This window comes from Gopherus flavomarginatus, chromosome 2 (genome assembly GCF_025201925.1).
Source record: "Gopherus flavomarginatus isolate rGopFla2 chromosome 2, rGopFla2.mat.asm, whole genome shotgun sequence".
Lineage (NCBI taxonomy): Eukaryota > Metazoa > Chordata > Testudines > Testudinidae > Gopherus > Gopherus flavomarginatus.
In genome coordinates this window covers 17,211,916-17,233,267 of record NC_066618.1, presented here as the reverse complement: position 1 = coordinate 17,233,267, position 21,352 = coordinate 17,211,916, and the positions used below count along the sequence as shown (strand labels likewise).

Sequence of the window (21,352 nt, the reverse complement as noted above, 5' to 3'; positions counted from 1 at the left end):
TTTCTCCCCCCAAAAAAATTTCCCCATCAGTTGCTGTCCCAACCCATCAGGGTAAGCAGCTGGCACGCTGGGACACTGTTTATTTAGATTTACTTCTGTGCCTGCGGATGCTTGAGGTAAACAAACTATCTTGGACCACCAATGGCTTATCCTGATAGCTGGGGGCCAAAGTTTGCTGACCTCTGAATTATAGGGTCGGCTTATGAACGAGTTATAAAAACTTTCCATTTTTCCTCATCCATCTTTGGGGGGTCTGCTTATAAACAAACCAGCTTATGATCAGGTACAGAGGATCTTTTGGGTACCTAAGAAAACTTTGTTCCTTGCTGGGGCTGGAAGTTTTGCTGAGAGGACTTGTTCATCCTCTAAAGTGTAGAGAAAAACACTACGTGTTACTCAATGGAGACTGCCTAACCAGTCCAAAAGTAGAGCTGATAGACTTCAGAAAGAGTCCTGTCCAGTTTGAAGGTCTGGTCAGGAGCTCAGCCTTTGGGAGTAAGGCACGTGGTTGCTAGAAATGAGAGACTCTCTGATGCCTTTATTACTCAGCAGCATAGATAGACTGCACAGAGATGCATTTCTTCAAAATTATGTATTTCTTTTTCAATGTATGTGTGTTTAATGTTGTACACATGTATTAAAGCAACCTTGCAAAATTACCATGAAATGTAACCAGCTCATGCACAACATTTACTTTCCCCACCCTTTACAATAATGGTTGATAATTAAGAAACTAGGGACATGTAGCACACTCCCCAGAGGTACATTTAGCACTCACATTTGACCACATTACTGCCCTTGTTCCATTAAGCCTTTGTTAATGGGACTACTCCCAGCATTCAGGATATCAGACTGAAAAGTCCATCACCTCGAAAAGAATGTTTTGCTAGTGAGTAATGACCTCTCCAGATTCTCCAACAACTTCCCAGGCACCTAAATGCCCGAGGAAAGAAAACAAATCTAGTCCCTGACTCCTGATATCTTGTTTTTAAAAATATTTTTTTAACATGTCAAGACCTGTATGACGCACACGATACAGGAAGATGGAGGCAGGGCGATATTGGCACTCATTTATTGACACTCATTTTAGGATGACTAACACTGAATTAATTCATCTGCAGCCCATGTCCTCGGCAGCACGGGCTACCACAAGCATATCAGACTTGTCCTCCGCTCTCTAGACTGGCTCCCATAAACTATTGAATCGAGTTCAAGGTCTCAGTCATTATCTTCAAAGTGTTCAGTGGTCTGGGCCAAAGATATCTACAAAATCACCTGAAGCTCTGGCATGAGAACTTTGGATGACAACCCTGCTCTTCTGGTGCAGTGGAACTTTCTAACATTAGAGTAAAGCTTGTCTGTGTGGGAGACAGAGCTTTCTCAGGGGCAGACCCAAGACTGTGGAATGAACTCTCAAAAAACTGAGGACCACCACAAACCTCACCACCACCTGCTCCAAGTGCAAGGCTTACTCTCTTGACCTGCCTTCTCTACAGAAACAGAGAGAAGTGTGTACATTTAACAAACAAACAAGAAAAACAGCCCAAAATAGAACCCTACCTAAACAAAACACTACATTGCACACATAATTACCCCTTTGGGAAGAAGATGAGAGAGAAAACAAACTGCATATGACAGATGTTAGTCACATCACTTAAGGCGCTACTTGAGAGCCCTCAGATATTACAGTGACGAAGGAAGTATAAGAAACTCAATAGAATAAAGCTATGCAGAATCACAGATTCATGTAGATGGAACATTTTACCACTGTAGACCCCCTTGCAGTCTCAGTTTATCATAAGGAAAATCTAATTCCCTTAGATGTTTTTGAAAATCCCACTCTATATAGGCTATATGCAAGCATTGTCCTCCTCCTTTTTGGTTTAGTTTATAATTCTGTCTTTTCTCCAGAAGGTGATCTTATGGACTGTGATGGAAAATCAGATTCCAGCCCAGAACGAGAAACTGTGGATGATGATACTAAGGTGACAGAAGGAGCTGATGGGGTCAAAAAGAGAAAAAGAAAGCCATACAGACCTGGTAGGGTACATAATGTAGACCAATTTGTTTGTCACATTTAAGTTTTCTACTATGTAAATAGTCTATTAATTTAGAAATAGGAAGACTAAACAGCATGTGCAGGAAAGGCTTCTTTGGGTGGTTCATTCCTTATTGTGCAATGTAGTAGTTTCTTCTATTATGGTTAAAAATAATTTACAGTCTGATTATCCAGGTACGCTTTCCCAGGTTGCTGCACAGTAACAGTCTTTCCCTTATGCTGTAAATACTGGTTCACAATTCAGATTTGCAGCCAGTAATGGATTATTTAACTTGAGAAAAGAAAGCACTGTGCCTTTCTAATTGGATGCATATGTTGTAGGTTAAACATACGTATATGCTGTATTGTATAAAAATGTGTATCTATGGCTCAGTGAAGTATGTGTGTGAGGCTTTTTGCTTCTTTAAAGAGAATACTTTTGTAGGTAACTACTACCTGTTTTCTGAAGTGTGTGATAAGTAGGGCCCTTCCAAATTCTCGGTCATGAAAAACACATTGTGTACCATGAAATCTGGTCTCCCCCATGAAATGTAGCCTTTTGTGTACTTTTACTCTATACTATACTGGAGGGTAAAAGTATACAAAAGTACATGGTGTTTCTCGAACTGTGGGTCCTGATCCAAAGGAGACTGCAAGGCTATTGTAGGGAGGATATTGCCTCTCTTACTTCTGCGCTGCATTCAGAGCTGGGCAGCTGGAGAGGCTGCTAGCTAGGCGCACTGCTCTGAAGGCAGCGCCGCCACCAGCAGCAGCACAGAGGTAGAGGTGGCACAGAGGTAAGGTGTATTGCCACTCTTATTTCTGTGCTGCTGCTGGTGATGGTACTGCCTTCAGAGCTGGGTGCCTGGACAGCTGCTGTCCAGTTGCCCAGCTCTGAAAGCAGCTCAGAAGTAAGGGTGACAATACTGCAATCCTCCCTACAATAGTCTTGTGACCCCCGCTTGGGTTGAGAAATGATGACTTAAGGGCTTCATATGTGTATATTTTGCTGTTTTTAAATACATGTTCATGCTTTGTTACAACACCATGAAATTTAAGATTTAAATATCTGAAACCATAAAATTCTAGATTTTTTTAAATGCTAGGCCCATGAAATTTACGAAAATGGACTGTGAATTAGGTAGGGCCCTAGTGATAAGGGTACCTTTCATACAGTCTGAAGATGATTCAGACGCTACACAGTTCAGTTGTCAGTTGTTGGGTGAATGAATCACCTTGCATTTATTGATAATCTTTGTAGTTTAAAAAAAAAACTTATTGGACAATTGGCGCAAGAATATTTCCCTGAAGTTTTAAATAAGGGTAGGGGATGGTACGGGATGGAAACAGCATGTTGAGAGCAATTTTTGTTTAGAATATCACCAGGTTCAGTCATCACTGGCATTTTCAGTCTCTTACCGTCCAATTTTTAAGTTCTCGACCATACTGACTTCATAGGTGCCTACTCCATGAGTGCTCTGGAGCTGGAGCACCCATGGGGAGAAATTAGTGGGTGCTCTGTACCCACTGGCAGCCAGGCTCCCCTCACTCCGCCCAGCCCTACCTCCTCCTCATCCCTGCTCCTCCTCTACCTTCCAGCGTTTCCCGCCCAGCCACTGATAAATTGGTGGTATTAGCACGCTCCGGGAGGGGAGGGAGGAGCGGGAATGTGACGCGCTTAGGAGAGGAAGTGGGGAAGAGGCAGTGATTTGGGGAAGGGGTTGGAATAGGGGCAGGGAGGGGATGGAGTTGGGATGGTGCCTTTGGGGAAGAGGCGGGGCAGGGCCAGGGTTAGAGCGGAGGTCAAGCACCCACGGTATAGAGGGGAAGTCGGCGTCTATGATTGACTTTACAAATTGCAACAGTCTTTTGGCTACAGTAAGAGTTCCATGCTGAGAGTCCTAGACAATTGTGATATCAGAGGTAACTCAGCCAATGGCCCTCCTTACTCTACAGCTAATTTGCATGCAGCAGTTTTATGGTTGTCTGAGGGACACTGCACAGATGATGGATTACTTTGCTCAACTGACACAGTTCTTCAAAACCACTTAGACAAGAACCCCAAATATACATTACCCTTCATTGCAGCACACATCTCTCATTTTGCCACCCACACAAATCTTCTAACACAACACAAGCCTCACGCAAATCAGCACAAATCTCACATAAATCAATACAACTCTCCCAGCATAACACACACATTCACTAACCCTAACTTATGCTTACCCGAAAAACTTAGCTACACATCATCACCAGTACCAGTATCAATGTGCTTATATTAGTGTAACTTATGTTTAGCCTTATGGGAACGAGAATAATCCAGACCAGTAAAAGACACATTTTATACCAATTTAACGGTGTCCTCACTTACGAGTTGTACTAGTATGTCAATAAAAAATTCACACCCATAACCAATGTAGCTATGTCCATACAAACAGTGTGTAGACCAGGCCTTAAGGAAAATTATTTCTGTGTTTCAAAGAAGTCCTCGTATGTGAGCAACCAAAAAATATCTAAATCTTAATGGCTTTTTCTTTGTTTCCATTTTTATCTGGAAATGTAATCTGCATCTGCTTGTTGTGTTTTTGTTTCTTTGATAGGTATTGGAGGATTCATGGTACGCCAGAGAAGTCGTACAGGGCAGGGTAAAACTAAGAGATCTCTCTCCAGGAAAGATTCTTCCGGTTCTGTTTCTGAGCAGTTGCCTAGCAGAGAAGATGGTATGTACTAACATTTATTTGTTTGTAAATTATTGCCAATGCTTAATTTAGAAAAAAGATGGAACTATTTTTTTATCTGCTGCTGTCAGGAGATTATTGCAGTAGAAAAATGGTTACATTATTAATGTTTGTCACCTCATTTTATGAATTTGGCTGCTAAACTAATTCATTTGTATTTACAGCAGTGTCTAAAATTTACAAAGAGACAGAACTCGAAATGTCCTGAAACACTAATAACATGTTTCAGGTTACTAAGACACAGCTAAGAGAAACAGCGTGCTTTAGTAGAGTGGGCACTGTGCTGAGACTCAGGAGACCTAGGTTCCATTCCCAGCTCAGCTACTGACTTACTGATATAGCTTGGACCCCCTACTTAGAAATGGTTCCATTTGTTTGTGTAACATTTGTATTACGCATAAGGGTATGTCTACATGTAAAACGCTGCAGTGGTGCAGCTGCACTTCTGTAGTGCTTCCATGTAGATGCTACCTACCACCAATAGGAGGGCTTCTCCCATTGGCATTGGTAATCCACCTCTTCCATCAATTTAGCACTGTTCTGCCCCGGGGATTAGGTCAGAATAGCTATGTCACTCGGGGGTGTGGATTTTTCACACTCCTAAGCAATGTAGCTATACCATGAGTGTCTGCTTTGTAAGTATTCTTTTAGTTTGGAATAGGATGTCTCCTCAACTTGCTGTAAAAAAAACTTCCTTTGCCTGTTGCTAATATACTGTAGCACAGGGGTAGGCAACCTATGGCACGTGTGCCAAAGGTGGCATGCAAGCTGATTTTCAGTGGCACACTGCCTGGGTCCTGGCCACTGGTCTGGGGGGCTCTGCATTTTAATTTTAAATAAAGTTTCTTAAACATTTTAAAAATCTTATTTACTTTACATACAATAGTTTAGTTATATATTATAGACTTGTAGAAAGAGATCTAAAAACATTAAAATGTATTACTGGCATGCAAAATCTTAAATTAGAGTGAATAAATGAAAATTCGGCACACCACTTCTGAAAGGTTGTGGACCCCTGCTGTAGCATATGGGCTCCTCTTTTATAACCTTCAGACATTGCTTTAACACCTGACGAGGTACTAACTGCATTCAGGTGGCACTTCTGTAGTTGATAGGTCATTTTTTCATGCCTTTTCAGCGGTGCCTGACAAAGGGCACTCAACAACCTGGCTAATCAAAAAACTGATTATACCATGAGAATAAATGAGGCCCTAAAACAAGAAGTGTGTGTGGAAGGGGGTTAATTATCCTAGTTTTATTCATTTAACAGTTGCATCTGATATGGTTATAAGAAAGTATGGTATTTGCATCTGTTTGCATATCATAAACACTTTTCCAGACCCTTTCTGTGGTTGGGATACCTTCTTTTCTGAGGGTGGATTTTTTGTATAAATGTATAAATACATGGGCTGTAGAACTTGAGTCACTCTTCACTAATGTGAGAAAGGGCTGTATAATCTAGTCCAGTAATTCTCAACCAGGGGTACACACAGGTCTTCCAGGGGGTACATCAGCTCATCTAGATATTTGCTGAGTTTTACAACAGGCTACATAAGAAGCACTAGTAAAGTCAGTACAAACTAAAATTTAACAGAGCCACTGACTTGTTTGTACTGTTCTATATACTAGACACAGAAATGTAAGTACAATATTTATATTCCAGTTAATTTGTTTTATAATTATGTTGTAAAAAAGAGGAAGTAGGCAATTTTTCAATAATAGTGTGCTGTGACACCTTTGTATTTTTATGTCTGATTTTGTAAAGCAAGTAGTTTTAAAGTGAGGTGAAACTTGACAAATCAGAATCCTGGAAGGCGTACAATAGTCTGGAAAGGTTACGAACCACTGACTCTTAAGTATTAAACCATATGTAATATAGCCCTTGAACTGAAGTCAGTGTGAGTGCTTGTGGAGCACAGGTGCTAAACTTCTACAAACTGAGTATTAGAACCTGATCCTCAGGGCTTGTCTACCCTGGCGCTTAACAGTGCTGCAACTTCCTCACTCAGGGGTGTGAAAAACACCCCCCCGAGCGCAGCAAGTTTCAGTGCTGTAAAGTGCCAGGGTAGACAGTGCCCCGGCTCTGGGAGCTATTCCCCTCGTGGAGGTGGGTTTTTTAGAGCGCTGGGAGACAGTTCTCTCAGCGCTCTGCCGCGACTACACAAGCCACGTTAAAATGTTGCCAGTGTAGACTAGCCCTAAGGCTATGGCCTTAATAGAAGCACTACAGTGGCACAGCTGCAGCTGCTCCGCTGTACCACTTCAGTGTAGCCACTCACTACAGCAATGGCAGGGTTCTCCCGGCGCTGTAGTTAATCCACTTCCCCAAGATGTGGTAGCTAGATTGTCTGCACCGGAAGCTAGGTCGGCATTCCTACGTTATACAGGGGGGTGGATTTTTCACACCCCTGAGCAACGTAACTGGGTTGACCTAACTTTTTTAGTATAGACATGGTCTAAGTGATGAACTTGCCAAAAGCAAAAGTGAGGATATGCCAAGAACGGGGGTGGAAAAGAAGGATGGACTTCAGCAAGGCTTTAGTCCTACATGACATTCTGATAAGTAAATTGGAGAAATGGGGGCTGTGTCTGGTGGTGTTTAACATCTCTGTTAGTGACCTGGATGTAGGAATAGAGAGCATACTGATCAAATTTACAGATGAGAGAAAGCTTGGGGGGAGGATTTGCCAACACTTTGGAGCATAAAGCTAAAACTCAGAGGGATCTTGAAAAATTGGAGAACTGGGCTATAGACAGCAAAATGAAATGAAGTTCAATAAAAACAAGTGTAAAGTGCTACAGGTAGGAAAGAAAAAACAAATGCATAAATACAGAATGTGGGAAAACTGACTTGGCAGCCGAGAAGGACCTGGGAATGGTGATAGCTCACAACCTCAAAGTGAGAGCAATATGATGCTGTTGCAGAAGAAGCAACTGAAATTTTTAGTTGACTGCCTAGGGAGGTTGTGGAAACTCCTTCACTGGATGTTTTCAAAGGGAGGCTGGATAGCCATCTGTTTAGATGCAGCAAATCCTGCATGTCAGCAGGGGGTTAGACTGGATGACCCTTGAGGTCGGTCCTACCCCTATGATTCTGAGTAATGCATATCTGATAATGACGGGAGTGATGTCTGTGTGTGTGGTGCACATTTGATTTTTCCTAACAAGTAGTTCTTCGAGTGATTGCTCATATCCATTCCAGTTAGGTGTGCGCGCACCGCTTGCACGTTCGTCGGAAGATTTTTACCCTAGCAACCCCGGTGGGTCAGCTGGGTCGCCCTCTGGAGTGGCGCCGCCATGGCGGCGGATATATACCCCTGCTGACCCGACCGCTCCTCAGTTCCTTCTTACCGCCCGTGTCTGTCGTTGGAACAATGGAGCGCGGCTCAGCTGTCCTCCACTCCACTAGCTACTCCTTGTTCTTCGCTATCTTGTTGTATATAGTTGGTTTTATCTATAGTTATAGTTAGTTTTAATAGTTTTTAGATAATTAGTGTATATAGTTCAGCGGGGTTTGGGCATTAGCCCTTCCCCGCACCCGGTGCCAGGGCCCATGCCCGGTTCACCAGGGTTTAAACCGTGCTCGGCCTGTCATAAGCCGATGCCCTCAAGCCATCCCCACGACTCGTGTCTAAAGTGCCTTGGGGAATCGCACATTACGGATAAGTGCCGTGTTTGTAAGGCATTTAAACCGAGGACAAAGAAGAAAAGAGACTTTCACTTACAGAATCTCCTCATGGAGGCAACTTTGAGCCCTCCGTCCTCGGCACCGAACGCTGAGCAATCTGCTAGCAGCGCTCCTCCGGCACTGGACCATCCCGGCACTGCCAAGACACTGCGGCACCAGCCATCTCCGGCGCAGGGACCTGCTCTGCACCGATCTCTCTCCCCGAAGCAGAAGAGGTTGAAGCCCTCCACTACCTCTGTGTCCCTGACATCACAGTTGCAGCCTCGTTCGGACCGCCTGGCACCTACACCTGCCATCGCACCAACTGCTGCGGTACTGTCGACTCCGGTCCCGCGAGGGCCGTCGACTCCGGTCCCTGAGAGCTCCCTGCCGAGGCCTGTGGTTGAGCTTACGGTCCCCCCTACACTGGAAACATTCTCCGCAGCCAGGGACCTTATAGCCATGATGGAGTCTGTCCTGCCTCAACCCCCGGCGCTGCTGGTACTACACTCCAGAGGCAAACCGGCTATATTGAGACCTTCTTCCATCGACACGGCAGACCGGCACCGATCACAATCCAGGTCCCGGCACCGTTCACGATCTCATGGATGGTCACAGTCCCGACGCCGCTCGCAGTCCGAGCACCGCTTACCTAACCGGTACCGGTCATACTCGCGGCACAGATCGACGTTTCAGCCTCCGACTCGGTACTCTCGGTACCACACCAGCTCCCGGCACCGTGACTCTCGCAGCCATTCCCATCACCAACGTTCGAGATCCAGGTTGACCTCCCTGCACTGCGCCTGTCGCAGGTCTCGGTCTCGCTTTCAGCACCGGTATGACTCCAGGTGCCGATCCCCGGTGCCGAGGAGATCACCGACAGTGAGACAGAGGGACACTTATCACGGTCTCTCAGCTCCTCCTTAGCCATCCCGGCACCCGTCCATGTCTTCCCGGGCAGACAGTGCATATGCCCAGGACAGAGACGGTGATGTGCCTACCGCGTTATTCCACGAGCCCCAGGCTCAGGATCACGGACCTCAACAGTGGACATTCTGGACACCTTGGGCATACCATCAGGCCCAAGGTGCGCATCCAGGCCCATCGCGCTTGGCCACATCAGAGTACCGGGTGCCAGAGGCCACCATTAGCCGCCCTCCTCCTTCTGTTTCGGAGGAAGTGTCGACCCAGCCACAGGACTCCCACGTCCCGAGGGAGACAGAGGCTGTCCACCCAGAGGAGCCCTCGACTGACCCGCTTGTCCCGGGTCTCTCCTCATCCTCCTCCCCTGACGAGGCAGTAGCCGGACCGTCATCGGTAGGCCCCCCACCGATCGACTTAAGGGCCCACCAGGACCTCCTCAGGCGTGTTGCACAGAATATGAACTTGTAAGTCGAGGAGGTCCTGGAGGTGGAGGACCCAATGGTGGACATCTTAACATCAGATGCCCCCCATGAGAGTGGCCCTCCCCTTTATACGGACAATCCAGGCCAATGCTACCACAATCTGGCAGTCTCCAGCTTCTGTTCCACCTGCTGCCCTGGGAGTGGAACGTAAATATATGGTGCCCTCCAAGGGCTACAAATATTTATATGTCCATCCCCCTCCTTGCTCCCTTGTTGTCCAGTTAGTCAATGAGAGGGAACGCCATTGCCAGCAGGCCCCAGCCCCGAAATCAAAAGACACAAGGCGCATGGACTTGCTAGGCCGCAAAGTCTATTCTGCAGGGGCGCTCCAAGCCCTCCTTAACTGCTATAATTACAATACCTGGGCAGTGGCTGACAAATTCAAGGAGTTACTCCCGCAGGACTCCCGTCAGGAATTTACGGCCATCCTGGATGAGGGGAAAAAAGGTGGCTAGAACTTCCCTCCAGGCTTCCCTGGACACAGCGGACTCTGCAGCCAGGACCCTAGCCTCTGGGGTGACTATGAGGCATATATCTTGGCTGCAAGTCTCAGGCCTTCCCCCGGAGCTCCAACATACTATCCAGGACCTCCCCTTTGAAGGACAAGGCCTATTTTCAGATAAGACTGACCCTAGGCTGCAAAGCCTAAAAGACAACAGGGTCATCATGCGCTCACTGGGCATGCATATGCCAGTGACGCAGCGCAGGCCGTTCCGCCCCCAGCCACACCGCCCTTACCCTCAGCCCAGACAGAGACAGGACTTTGCTAGAAGGCGGGGTAGAACCGGTCGCCGGAGGCAGTCAGGCAATCAAGGGGGCCAGAACCAAGGTCCCTCCAAACCTTCCTCAGGGCCGAAACCCTCCTTTTGAAGGTGCGCCCTAGAGTGTCATACAAGTATCGTCAAACGATCCGTCCCCTCCTTTCTCCAACCGCCTCTCCCTTTTCCTCCCTGCTTGGTCCCAGCTAACGTCAGATCGCTGGGTCTTACGCACTCTGGAATTTGGGTACCACCTCTAATTTATTTCACCCCCCCCTTCCATCCCACTTCCTCGTCCCTCTTCAGGGACCCCTCTTATAAGCAACTCCTCCTCCAGGAGGTGCAAACGCTCCTCGCCAAAGGAGCCATAGGGGAGGTACCAAAACACGAATGGGGCAAGGGGTTTTACTTCCGCTACTTCCTAATCCCCAAGGCAAAAAGGGGTCTCAGACCTATCCTGGACCTGCGGGAACTCAACAGATACATGGTAAAGTTGAAGTTCCGTATGGTATCCCTGGGGACCATCGTCCCATCCCTGGATCCTGGAGACTGGTATGCCGCCCTCAACATGAAAGATGCGTATTTTCACACAGCCATCTACCCACCTCACAGGAAGTTTCTCCGGTTCGTAGTCAACCGCCTACATTTTCAGTTCACTGTCCTTCCGTTCGGCCTCTCTACAGCCCCAAGAGTATTTACGAAATGCATGGCTGTGGTCGCCACCCACCTCCACCATCGTCAGGTACATGTTTTTCTGTATCTACACGACTGGCTCGTCTGAGGAACCTCCGAGACACAAGTGACGCATCACGTCGGCATTGTCAAGGACCTTTTCCTACGTCTAGGCCTAATGATCAATGCAGAAAAATCCACTCTGACTCCCACCCAGAGGATAGACTTCATTGGCACCACCCTGGACTCTAACCTTGCCAGGGCCTGCTTACCACTGCCCCGGTTCCAGGCAATGATGGCCATCATCCAAAGTCTGCAAGCTGCTCTGTTGACTTCAGTTCGCACTTGCCTCGGTCTCCTGGGTCACATGGCGGCCTGCACGTTTGTGACGAAATACGCCAGACTGCACCTCCGCACCCTCCAATTGTGGCTCAACTCCGTGTACCGACCAGGCAGGGATGCCATAGGCATGATCATCACCATTCCCCCGAGCATCCTAGGCTCCTTCGAATGGTGGCTGACCCCATCCCTGGTGTGTGCAGGGCTGCCGTTCCATCCGCCCCAGCCCTCTGCGTCCCTGACGACGGACGCATCATGTCTCGGCTGGGGTGCTCACCTCGGGCATCTACGCACTCAAGGCCTTTGGTCATCTCAGGAAGTGGCCTTGCACATCAATGTCCGGGAGCTGAGAGCAATCAGCCTTGCTTGCCAGGCATTCCAACAGCACTTGCAGGGCCGTTGTTTGTCGGTATTCACCGACAACATGACAGCCATGTACTGTATAAACAAACAGGGCGGGACAAGGTCCTCGACCCTTTGCCAGGAGGCCTTACGATTCTGGGACTTTTGTATAGTCCACTCTATAGACCTCATAGCGTCCTTTCTCCCGGAGGTTCAGAACACTCTGGTGGATCGCTTCAGCAGATCCTTCCTTTCCCACGAGTGGTCACTTTGCCCGAACATTACTCTTTCAGTCTTCCAGAAGTGGGGATTTCCCCATGTAGACCTCTTCGCATCCCACGAGAACAGGAAATGCCAGATGTTCTGTTCCTTTCAAGGCCTCTCACAGGGTTCGATAGAGGACGCTTTCCTCATACCGTGGATGATGCAGCTGCTATACGCCTTTCCACCGTTCCCGCTCGTCCACAAGGTCCTGCTGAAAGTACGCAGAGACAGAGTCCGCTTGATCATGATGGCTCCAGCGTGGCCCAGGCAGCACTGGTACACCATGTTGCTAGACCTGTCAGTAGCCGACCCTATCCCACTACCTCTGCACCTGGACCTGATAACTCAGGACCACGGCAAACTGCATCACCCAGACCTGCAGTCCCTCCGTCTCACGGCATGGCCCCTGAGTGGTTGACCCAGTCTGAGTTGCGTTGCTCTGCCCCAGTGCAACAAGTTCTCCTGGGAAGCAGAAAACCTTCTACTAGGGCAACGTATCTGGCCAAGTGGAAACTTTTCACATGCTGGTGTGCAGAGCACAACGTTCTTCCCGCCAAGGCCCCCATCCCTACCATCTTGGACTACCCCTGGTCCCTTAAACAACAGGGCCTAGCGATATCATCTTTGAGGGTGCACTTGGCGGCCATCTCTACCTTCCACCCAGGGGAGAATGGCTGCTCAGTGTTTTCTCATCCTATGGTATCTCGATTCCTCAAGGGCTTGGAGCGCCTTTATCCCCAGGTACGCTGCCCCGCCCCAACCTGGGACCTTAACCTGGTTCTTACCAGACTTATGTCGGCCTCATTCGAGCCATTAGCGACTTGCTCCCTTCTCTACCTGTCCTGGAAAACCGCTTTCCTTGTAGCCATCACATCGGCGAGACCGGTTTCTGAACTCCGGGCTCTCGTGGCGGATCCTCCATATACTGTCTTCCACAAGGACAAGGTGCAGTTGCATCCACACCTGGCCTTTCTCCCCAAAGTGGTATCAGCTTTCCATGTTAACCAGGAGATCTTCCTACCGATCTTCTTCCCGAAGCCGCATTCATCGCGCAGGGAGCAACAGCTGCACTCCCTAGACGTCCATAGAGCACTCGCTTTTTATATCGAGCAGACAAAGCGCTTCAGCAGAACCCCCCAACTCTTCGTCGCGGTGGCAGAGCGCATGAAGGGCCTTCCCGTTTCCTCACAAAGGATTTCATCCTGGGTGACATCGTGCATCCGCACCTATTACGACTTGGCTCACGTTCCGTTGAGCCACCTCACTGCACACTCTACCAGGGCTCAAGCCTCATCTGCTGCTTTCCTGGCTCATGTGCCCATCCACGAGATATGTCGCGCAGCTACCTGGCCCTCGGTGCATACCTTCGCTTCTCACTATGCCCTGGTTCAGCAGTCCAGAGATCACACAGCCTTTGGCTCTGCAGTATTACACTCGGCGACATCTCACTCCGACCCCACCGCCTAATTAAGGCTTGAGAATCACCTAACTGGAATGGACATGAGCAATCACTCGAAGAAGAAAAGACGGTTACTCACCTTTGTAACTGTTGTTCTTCGAGATGTGTTGCTCATATCCATTCCACACCCGCCCTCCTTCCCCGCTGTCGGAGTAGCCGACAAGAAGGAACTGAGGAGCGGTCGGGTCGGCAGGGGTATATATCCGGCGCCATGGCGGCGCCACTCCAGGGGGCACCCAGCCGACCCACCGGGGTTGCTAGGGTAAAAATCTTCCTACGAACGTGCATGCGGCGCGCGCACAGCTAACTGGAATGGATATGAGCAACACATCTCGAAGAACAACAGTTACAAAGGTGAGTAACTGTCGTTTTTGGAATACTGAGACAGCTCCTCAGCTAGTTTAAATCGGCATAGCTGAATTAAGATCAATGGTGTCATGCAGGTTTATACCAGCTGAGAGTGGCCCTTAGGGAAGGTCTGCACTACAAACTTGCATCAGCACAGCTGCAGTGCTTCTGGTGAAGAAGCTCAAAGCTGATGGGAGAGAGCTCTCCGCATAAGTCAGTAGCTATGTCAGTGGGAGAGCTTCTCCAGACGACGTAGTTCTTTCTACACAGGGGGCCTAAGGTTGGTATAACTACATCGCTCAAGGATGTGGATTTTTCACTTTTGAACAACATAGTTATACCAAAGTAAGCATGTAGTGCAGGCCTGGCCTTAGTCTCCAATGCTGATCTCCTGGGTTGTCATTTGGTGCACTCTCCTGTTTCATTCCCTCTTGTGTGCTGGCAGCAAAAACATACTCTAAAGCAATTTTGAGTTCAGGGTATTAGTACATTTCAGTCTGCACAGAGTAAGCAGTACAGCAGAACAGCACAGGGCGTGGAGAGTTAAACAAGAACAGGAAAGGAAAGAGAGAGAATACAAAGAGGTAGAGACCATACAAAAACACAGAGAGGCAATTCAGTGTAAGAGGAATATAAGACAGAGGAGGATAAAAATCCATAGCAGTGGAAGAGAAGAAAGAGAAGCAGAATAATTCAGGCACTACAGAATTGGGGAACAATACAGAATTTAGATAACTAAACTGCAGAGAAAAGGCATAAAAACAGTGGTGATATTGGCAAGTCCATACAAATGGGAGAGAAGGTCCCCAGGGGATTGGCAGAATAACTTCCGGTCAGTTCCTTGGCTGGTAAGCTCACTCATAGGGTAGACTCTTCTTACTGACTTCTGAGACCCTCTCTCTCATGTCGTTATCTTAAGAGTTCAAAATTTGTCATAAAATCCATAAACCATGACTGTGCAACACTAAGACATAACTACAGGATTTGGCTGTAGCGGTTTTGTTAGCAGTGCATCTACAGTACAGTATAACACATTTTCTTACCTAACAGAGTAATTGGTTTAGTGATTTTTCCTAAGTAACTTCCTGCAATTAGGCTGGGCACCTCACAAGTGCAAAACATTCTTTTTAAAAGTATTTCAGTTAGTTGCAGTGACTCTACTTCTTTGTCTAAATAAACAATTTGATGGGGGATTTGTTATTCTGCAATGTTTTGCAAAAAAAAAATCTTTTGTGTTTGTTACAAAAATAATTATTGCCTCTTTTGAATACAATAGCTGAATTATTCAGAAAATATTTTGATTGCTTCAAGGTCCTCTGTGTGTTTTTAGTAGAGACTTCAACGCAGAGCTACGAAGGTATTCAAAAAATAAATTAAGTAGCATAGATTACAGGGAAAGTCTGCGCTAGAGATAGATAAGAGGCAAGAGAACAAGCGCTTCAGAATAATAGGCAGGTAAATTATCTGGACCTGATTCCACAAATTTCACCACAGAATTCTGGAACAGTTAGCAGAGAAAGGAAGCATTAGTACATTTTATTTCCAACAAATTATGGAAGCACACTAATGGATAAACCCCTTTGTGGAATGGAGTACAACTACTTCTATTCTTGTGTAGGAGGCTGGTCTAAGGAGATGTCTACAAAGCAAAGGAAAGCCCATGCCAGCCAACTCAGGCTTGTGAGGCTTGGGCTGTGGGGTTTTACATTGCTGTTTAGACTTCCAGGGTCAGGCTGGAGACTGGGCTTTGGGACTCTCCCACCTCACCTACCCGGAAGTCTACGCAGCAATGAAGCAGTCCAAGCCCCGTGCGCCCTAGTCATCTGGCACAGGCCAGGCCTGTTTTTTATTTTACTGTGTAGACAGACCCCAAGAGGAAGTCTCTTCTTTTTCGAAGATCTATATAAGGTTATGGTCAGAAAAGTGACTGTGTAAAAATGGCACCTCCTTTTGCAATGGACCTGTTCCCTGTATGCATTCCAGGTCAGCACTGCTTGATTTCTTACTGTGTTACCATCGCCAAATTAGCACAACTAGGAGAACTGAGCTGGCTACTTTTCTGGCTTATGCATCATTTGGTAGGTCTACACTTATGGTGGTATATAGAGTACAGATTCTGCATGCCCAGCCAGCCTGCATATAAATAGCAGTATAGCTGGTGAGGCACTGCTTGGGTGAATAGACTAGAGTGCCCTACATGCCTGAACCCCAGAGTATGTAGCCTGCACGGCTGTCTACATGCCCAAGAAATGACTCTCCCTATCTATCCTGCTATTTTTAGCAGTATAGAGTCCCACTGCCTCCCAACTGCTGGAGCCTTTCTGCGCCACAGTGGAAAAACTCTGGCAAGTAGGAAGGGCTCAAGCAGGCAGAAGCAGTGAGCAAAGGATCCCCGGATCCAAAGCCCGCAGCCTCCTCCCTGCCAGAGCCTTTCACTGCCACATGTAGCTACACACAACAGTGAGTGTGGATGCAGCATATAACTACATGCACCCTACTCTCCACCACAAGTGTAGGCAAGGTCACTAACAGAATTATCACTTCTCAGTTTTAAGTATGTTTCATTTTGAATCATTCAGTATGAAAACTGAGAGATGACAAACATGTAACCAACCCCACAATACCATTTTTACAGAGACCCTTTTCAGAGTAGAACTGTACTTCAGAGAATTAGGTTGCATAGTACATATTGTCCCTCTTAAATAATAAACATCGGATGTGTATAGTGGGCCAGAGAGATAAAGAGAATTTTAATGTATTTGTACATGAATGTTGTTTTTAGGTTGGACTGAACAGCTGCCAGATACACCAGTTGATGAGTCTACTCCTATTTCTGAAAATACTGAGAAAATAAAAAAGCGTTACAGGAAAAAGAAAAATAAACTTGAAGAAACCTTCCCTGCATACTTGCAGGTACAGTCATTGCTATCCATTATGTGCTATTTAAAACTAATGTGTGCATGTGTTGAATAAACTGTTAATATATTTAAAGTATAAATGTTTGCTTTCTGATATCTAATTTATCACTCAGTTGATGTGGCCTTTGCATAAGGAATATATAATAAAAGCTATTCTTTGTAGCTTCTGTTGTGAGGTTATTACACACACTGGGGACTCCCTGCATTCCTTCATTCCCGCTCCCACAAGCTCCCTGTGTACCACCTTCCCATCTCCCTCTATTTTAAAGACTCTGTGCAACTTTCCCCAGCTTCCTTCATGCCTGGACATCTCTGTATCCCCCATTGCCCACTCTGCCACATGCGAGGGTCCCCTCTTCCACACATCTCATTCCAGAGACTCTATGTGCTTCCCCCTTCCCCCTTTCCCTCCTGGTAGGGGTTCTGTATGTTGCACCGATCCCCTTCTGCCCCCATGCCAGGGACCCCGATCTTCCCCTCCCCATGCCATGAGCTATGTTCAAGCCTCCTTTGCCCCATGCCCTTCCATCCTCTTCCCCCTCCACCCCTCATTATTCTTTCTGTCTGGGTGATAAGAAAGAAGTAATATATTTTTAATGGACTAACTTCTGTTGGGGGGAGAGAGAGAGAAGCTTTCAAGCTTACATAGAGGGCTTGGCTACACTGGAATGTTGCAGCGCTGGTGGTGGGTTTACAGCGCTGCAACTTAGTAACTGTCCACACCTGCAAGGCACATCCAGCGCTGCAACTCCCTGGCTGCAACGCTGGCTGTACACCTGGTCTGCTTGGGGTGTAACGATTGCAGTGCTGCTTGTCAAGTGTGGCCACCAAAAGCGCTGTTATTGGCCTCCAGGGTATTAGGAGGTATCCCAGAATTCCTGTCCACAACAAACCGGAAGAATGGCTGAACTCCAAGCTCCCCCGAACTGCTTATTTAAAAAACAAACACAGCTCCTGTTTGCTGAGCGAGCGGAGGCAGGCAGGGGAATTGCTTTGAAATGTTCACAGCTGTTTGCTTGAAGAGAGAAACGGCTCTCTTCAAGAGAGGGGGGAGGGGGAAGTCCGTGTTGAGCAGCTGCTTGTGTGGTCTGAAGGCTATTTAGGAGTGCATAATTTGCATTTAGTGAATAAGAGAGGGGGAAGGGGTCAAAACTTTTAAAATGATTCAAGGTAGGTGCTGTGTGTCTTCCAGTCCTTAGAACTTGCAAGGCACAGAGCTGAGAACAGTGTCAGCTCCAAAAATCCACTCTCTCTGTCTCCCCCACGCTCCCTGTCACACTCCACCCCACCCTCCTGTTTTGAAAAGCACGTTGCAGCCACTTAAACGCTGGGATAGCTGCCCACAATGCACCACTCCCCACAGCGCTACAAATACTGCAAATGTGGCCACACTGCAGCGCTGGTAGCTGTCAGTGTGGCCACACTGCAGCGCTTTCCCTACTGTAACTCCCAGCGCTGTACAACTGTAAGTGTAGCCAGACCCAGAGCTCTTCTTCAGGGCTGGGAATGTATTTGGAGTGTCATAGCTAAATGCAAGGTGGAATGGATTGTTTAGCATAAGTGGCTAACCCATATTTCAAGGGACCATTCAGAGTGAAGTGGCCTGTTAACACCTCTCCAGTCATAGGGGAGAAAGACATGGGCGGAAGGGGGTTCGTGGGTTATAGGTTGTTGTAATAAATCATAAATCCAGTGTCTCTATTAATGATTTTTAGGGTCTAGAAAAGTTTGAATTTACGTTCCAAGGCTTGTCTGTTGAAGGTGTTATGCATATTTCTTTGAAGATGAGATCTGAGAGGTCAGATATAGAGTGATGGCTTTGTAAAAAGTGTTCACCCACAGGGAATATGGTGTTCTTGTCTTTTATCATTTTTCTGTGTGAGTTCATTCAAGAGTATAGTCTGGGAGATAAGTCATTCAGGGTGTGAACGTGTTGCACTCTATTAGAATGGTAGACAGAGATGAGAAGGTGTTAATGGGTGCCATCAACTAGTTGATTGATCTTTAGACAATTGCAGAGGTACTTGGAAGCTCTAACTGTCCCAAACAGTTTTCCCCTGATTTTCCCATCAAAAGGATTCTGGCCATTGATGCCTAGAATATGCCCTGTGAAACTTTGGAATTGGCAGGATGCAGTATTTAATTTAAAAGTTGTTGAGTTACATGCAGACAGACAGAAAATGCTGTCCCTTTGCATACAAGGTGTTCGCAAGCTTGGGCAACTATCTCTCCATTTCCCAGTCCCTTGCTTGCTATTGAGCAATAACACACACATTACATTCTGTAGTTTTTCCTCCCAACACACGGAAACACTAGACCTTCAATTTGCATACTTGCATATATTGAACACTGTCAAAAGCCTGAGTCAGATCTTGTCATTTCTCCTTGATATTATTACATTTTTCTTTACAGAAAGATCACAGACTATTATTTGATGAGAAAAAATACTCTGTGTTCAGAGAGGGAGGAGAGGGAAAAAATCCATGAATTAAGACTTCCTCTTACTTACAGGGATTTTTTTTTTTTACTTCAATTCTTTTGAAACATAGAATAGTTCTTTAGCTCTTGTGTGTGGGTTCTGACTACATTAAAGCAGAGAATAAAATTATTTTTAAATTTCAGTTAATTACATTTCTAACAATTAGAACTTAAAATGATATGAGTTTCTAGGGCCAAATGAGAAAGTGGCTGTAAATAAATTAAAAATACTGTAACTGACAAGTTGGTTTGAAGTTTGTGTAGCCTGTTGACCAGTCATTGGGTTTCTGATGTACTTTTCATGAGTCAGCTGCAAGTGAATGACAGCTGTTACACAGTGTATGTAAGTTTGCTAATGAAAATGAACAACGTTATGCTCCATGAAGAAAGAGGTTTTGTAGTGTTGCAGCTGCACAATGTGGTAATTTCTGCTAATTGATAACCATTCAGGAAAGATGGATGGTCAGTGGTTAGAACACTAGCCTGGGACTCAGGAGACCCAAGTTCAGTTCCTTACTCTTCCACAGACCTCTTGTGTGGCTTTGGTCACGTCATTTCCTTGCCTCACAGTGATGTTTGTGTGAGGATAAATCGTTGAAACATTGTGTTGTGCTCAGATACCACAGGGCTGTGTTGGTACCTAAGGAAAGTTTTTGGTTTGTTTTTTTCCTATATAACCTAGGATGTGAATTTAAACTGATGTGGTTGTATCAGTGTAACCACTACCACCCTCCACCAGTGACACACACACGCCTCCCCTCACCCTTCCAGGGTGGACACTCTTATACCGATATAACAGTGTCCATGCGGATGCTTTATAACTATATTGGTATAACTACTAAAACTTTCTCATGTAGACAAATAGATATACAAATTTTCCTAAATAAACTGACTTTTTAATGTATGTTTGTCTTCATTATAGGAAGCTTTCTTTGGAAAAGATCTCCTAGATACCAGTAGACAAAGTAAGATGAGCCTAGAAAATGTATCCACAGAATCACTTCTGATGTCGTGTAAAACTAATCAGACCACAAATTTTCTGGATCCATCTTCTGACCCACTGCTTAGTTCAGCCTCTACTCCAGCTCAAGCAAAACTGGGAGCTCAAGGTATACTAAGCTAAAGTTAGTGATAATTCAGTCATGTTTGGTTTTGTTGTTGTAGGAGCTTTCCCATGCTTTCGTATTTTCATTTTTAACATACACACTTTCTAATGTTCTTTAATTTAATATTACAAGACTAGTTAACATTATATTAGGTGATAAGCCACGATTGGGTGTTCATTCTGGAGTCACTAATACACGGCTGCAGGCCTTCCACTGACTTGCCTTATACATGGTCTGATAAGACTCCTTGATTTTAATTTGCATGTTTTCAAAACACTTAGAAACAGGGTAGAAGGTGTATCCTGTTTTAGGAAGACAAATCCTTCATGATGGAAGGCTAAGGTAGATTAATTGGAAAGGCAACATTAAAAACCTGTTCTTTGTACTGGTGAATATTTATTTTCAGGATATTGTCTAATTTTTAGTATTGATTACTTTAGGTTCCCAGACTCCTCAGACTTTTGGGGATTCTTTTTGCTTTATATTGTCCCCCATGAGCCTGAATGCTCTTTCAGGGTGCAGTTTGTAGCTAAAAGGCAGCTTTTGACTCTCACTTTCTACTGCAAAAGCTAAACTGGGAATGTTATTTTAACTTGATGGATAGTGAGTCTTGAACATGGCTGGAGCGCCGCAAAGTGCTGCTGAAAGGCCAGCTTCACTCAACGGCGCAATCTCTCATTTTCCCAACTGTCCTGCTACTTCAAGAATTCTTTTTCTCAATGTCTCATAGGTATATACTATGTGTTAAGCAGTATCTTATCCCTCTACATTATGTATTTTAACACTTTGTATTACGCTGTATGGTTATTTTGTGGCTCA

The 21,352-nt window shown here is 46.0% G+C and overlaps 1 protein-coding gene across 14 annotated transcripts in view; it reads left to right on the top strand.

The window, feature by feature from the left end:
• The window catches only part of KMT2C (lysine methyltransferase 2C), a 339,555-nt gene that overhangs the window by 250,153 nt on the left and 68,050 nt on the right, over positions 1-21,352 (top strand). For 12 of the 14 annotated variants that reach the window (XM_050940383.1, XM_050940389.1, XM_050940387.1 and 9 more), the window contains 4 exons: positions 1,912-2,040; positions 4,639-4,758; positions 16,814-16,944; positions 20,350-20,536. In XM_050940383.1, the coding sequence (XP_050796340.1) occupies positions 1,912-2,040; positions 4,639-4,758; positions 16,814-16,944; positions 20,350-20,536 (567 nt within the window). The remainder of the gene's footprint in view (positions 1-1,911; positions 2,041-4,638; positions 4,759-16,813; positions 16,945-20,349; positions 20,537-21,352) is intronic. The other 2 variants (XM_050940388.1, XM_050940384.1) reach the window with 1 other exon arrangement.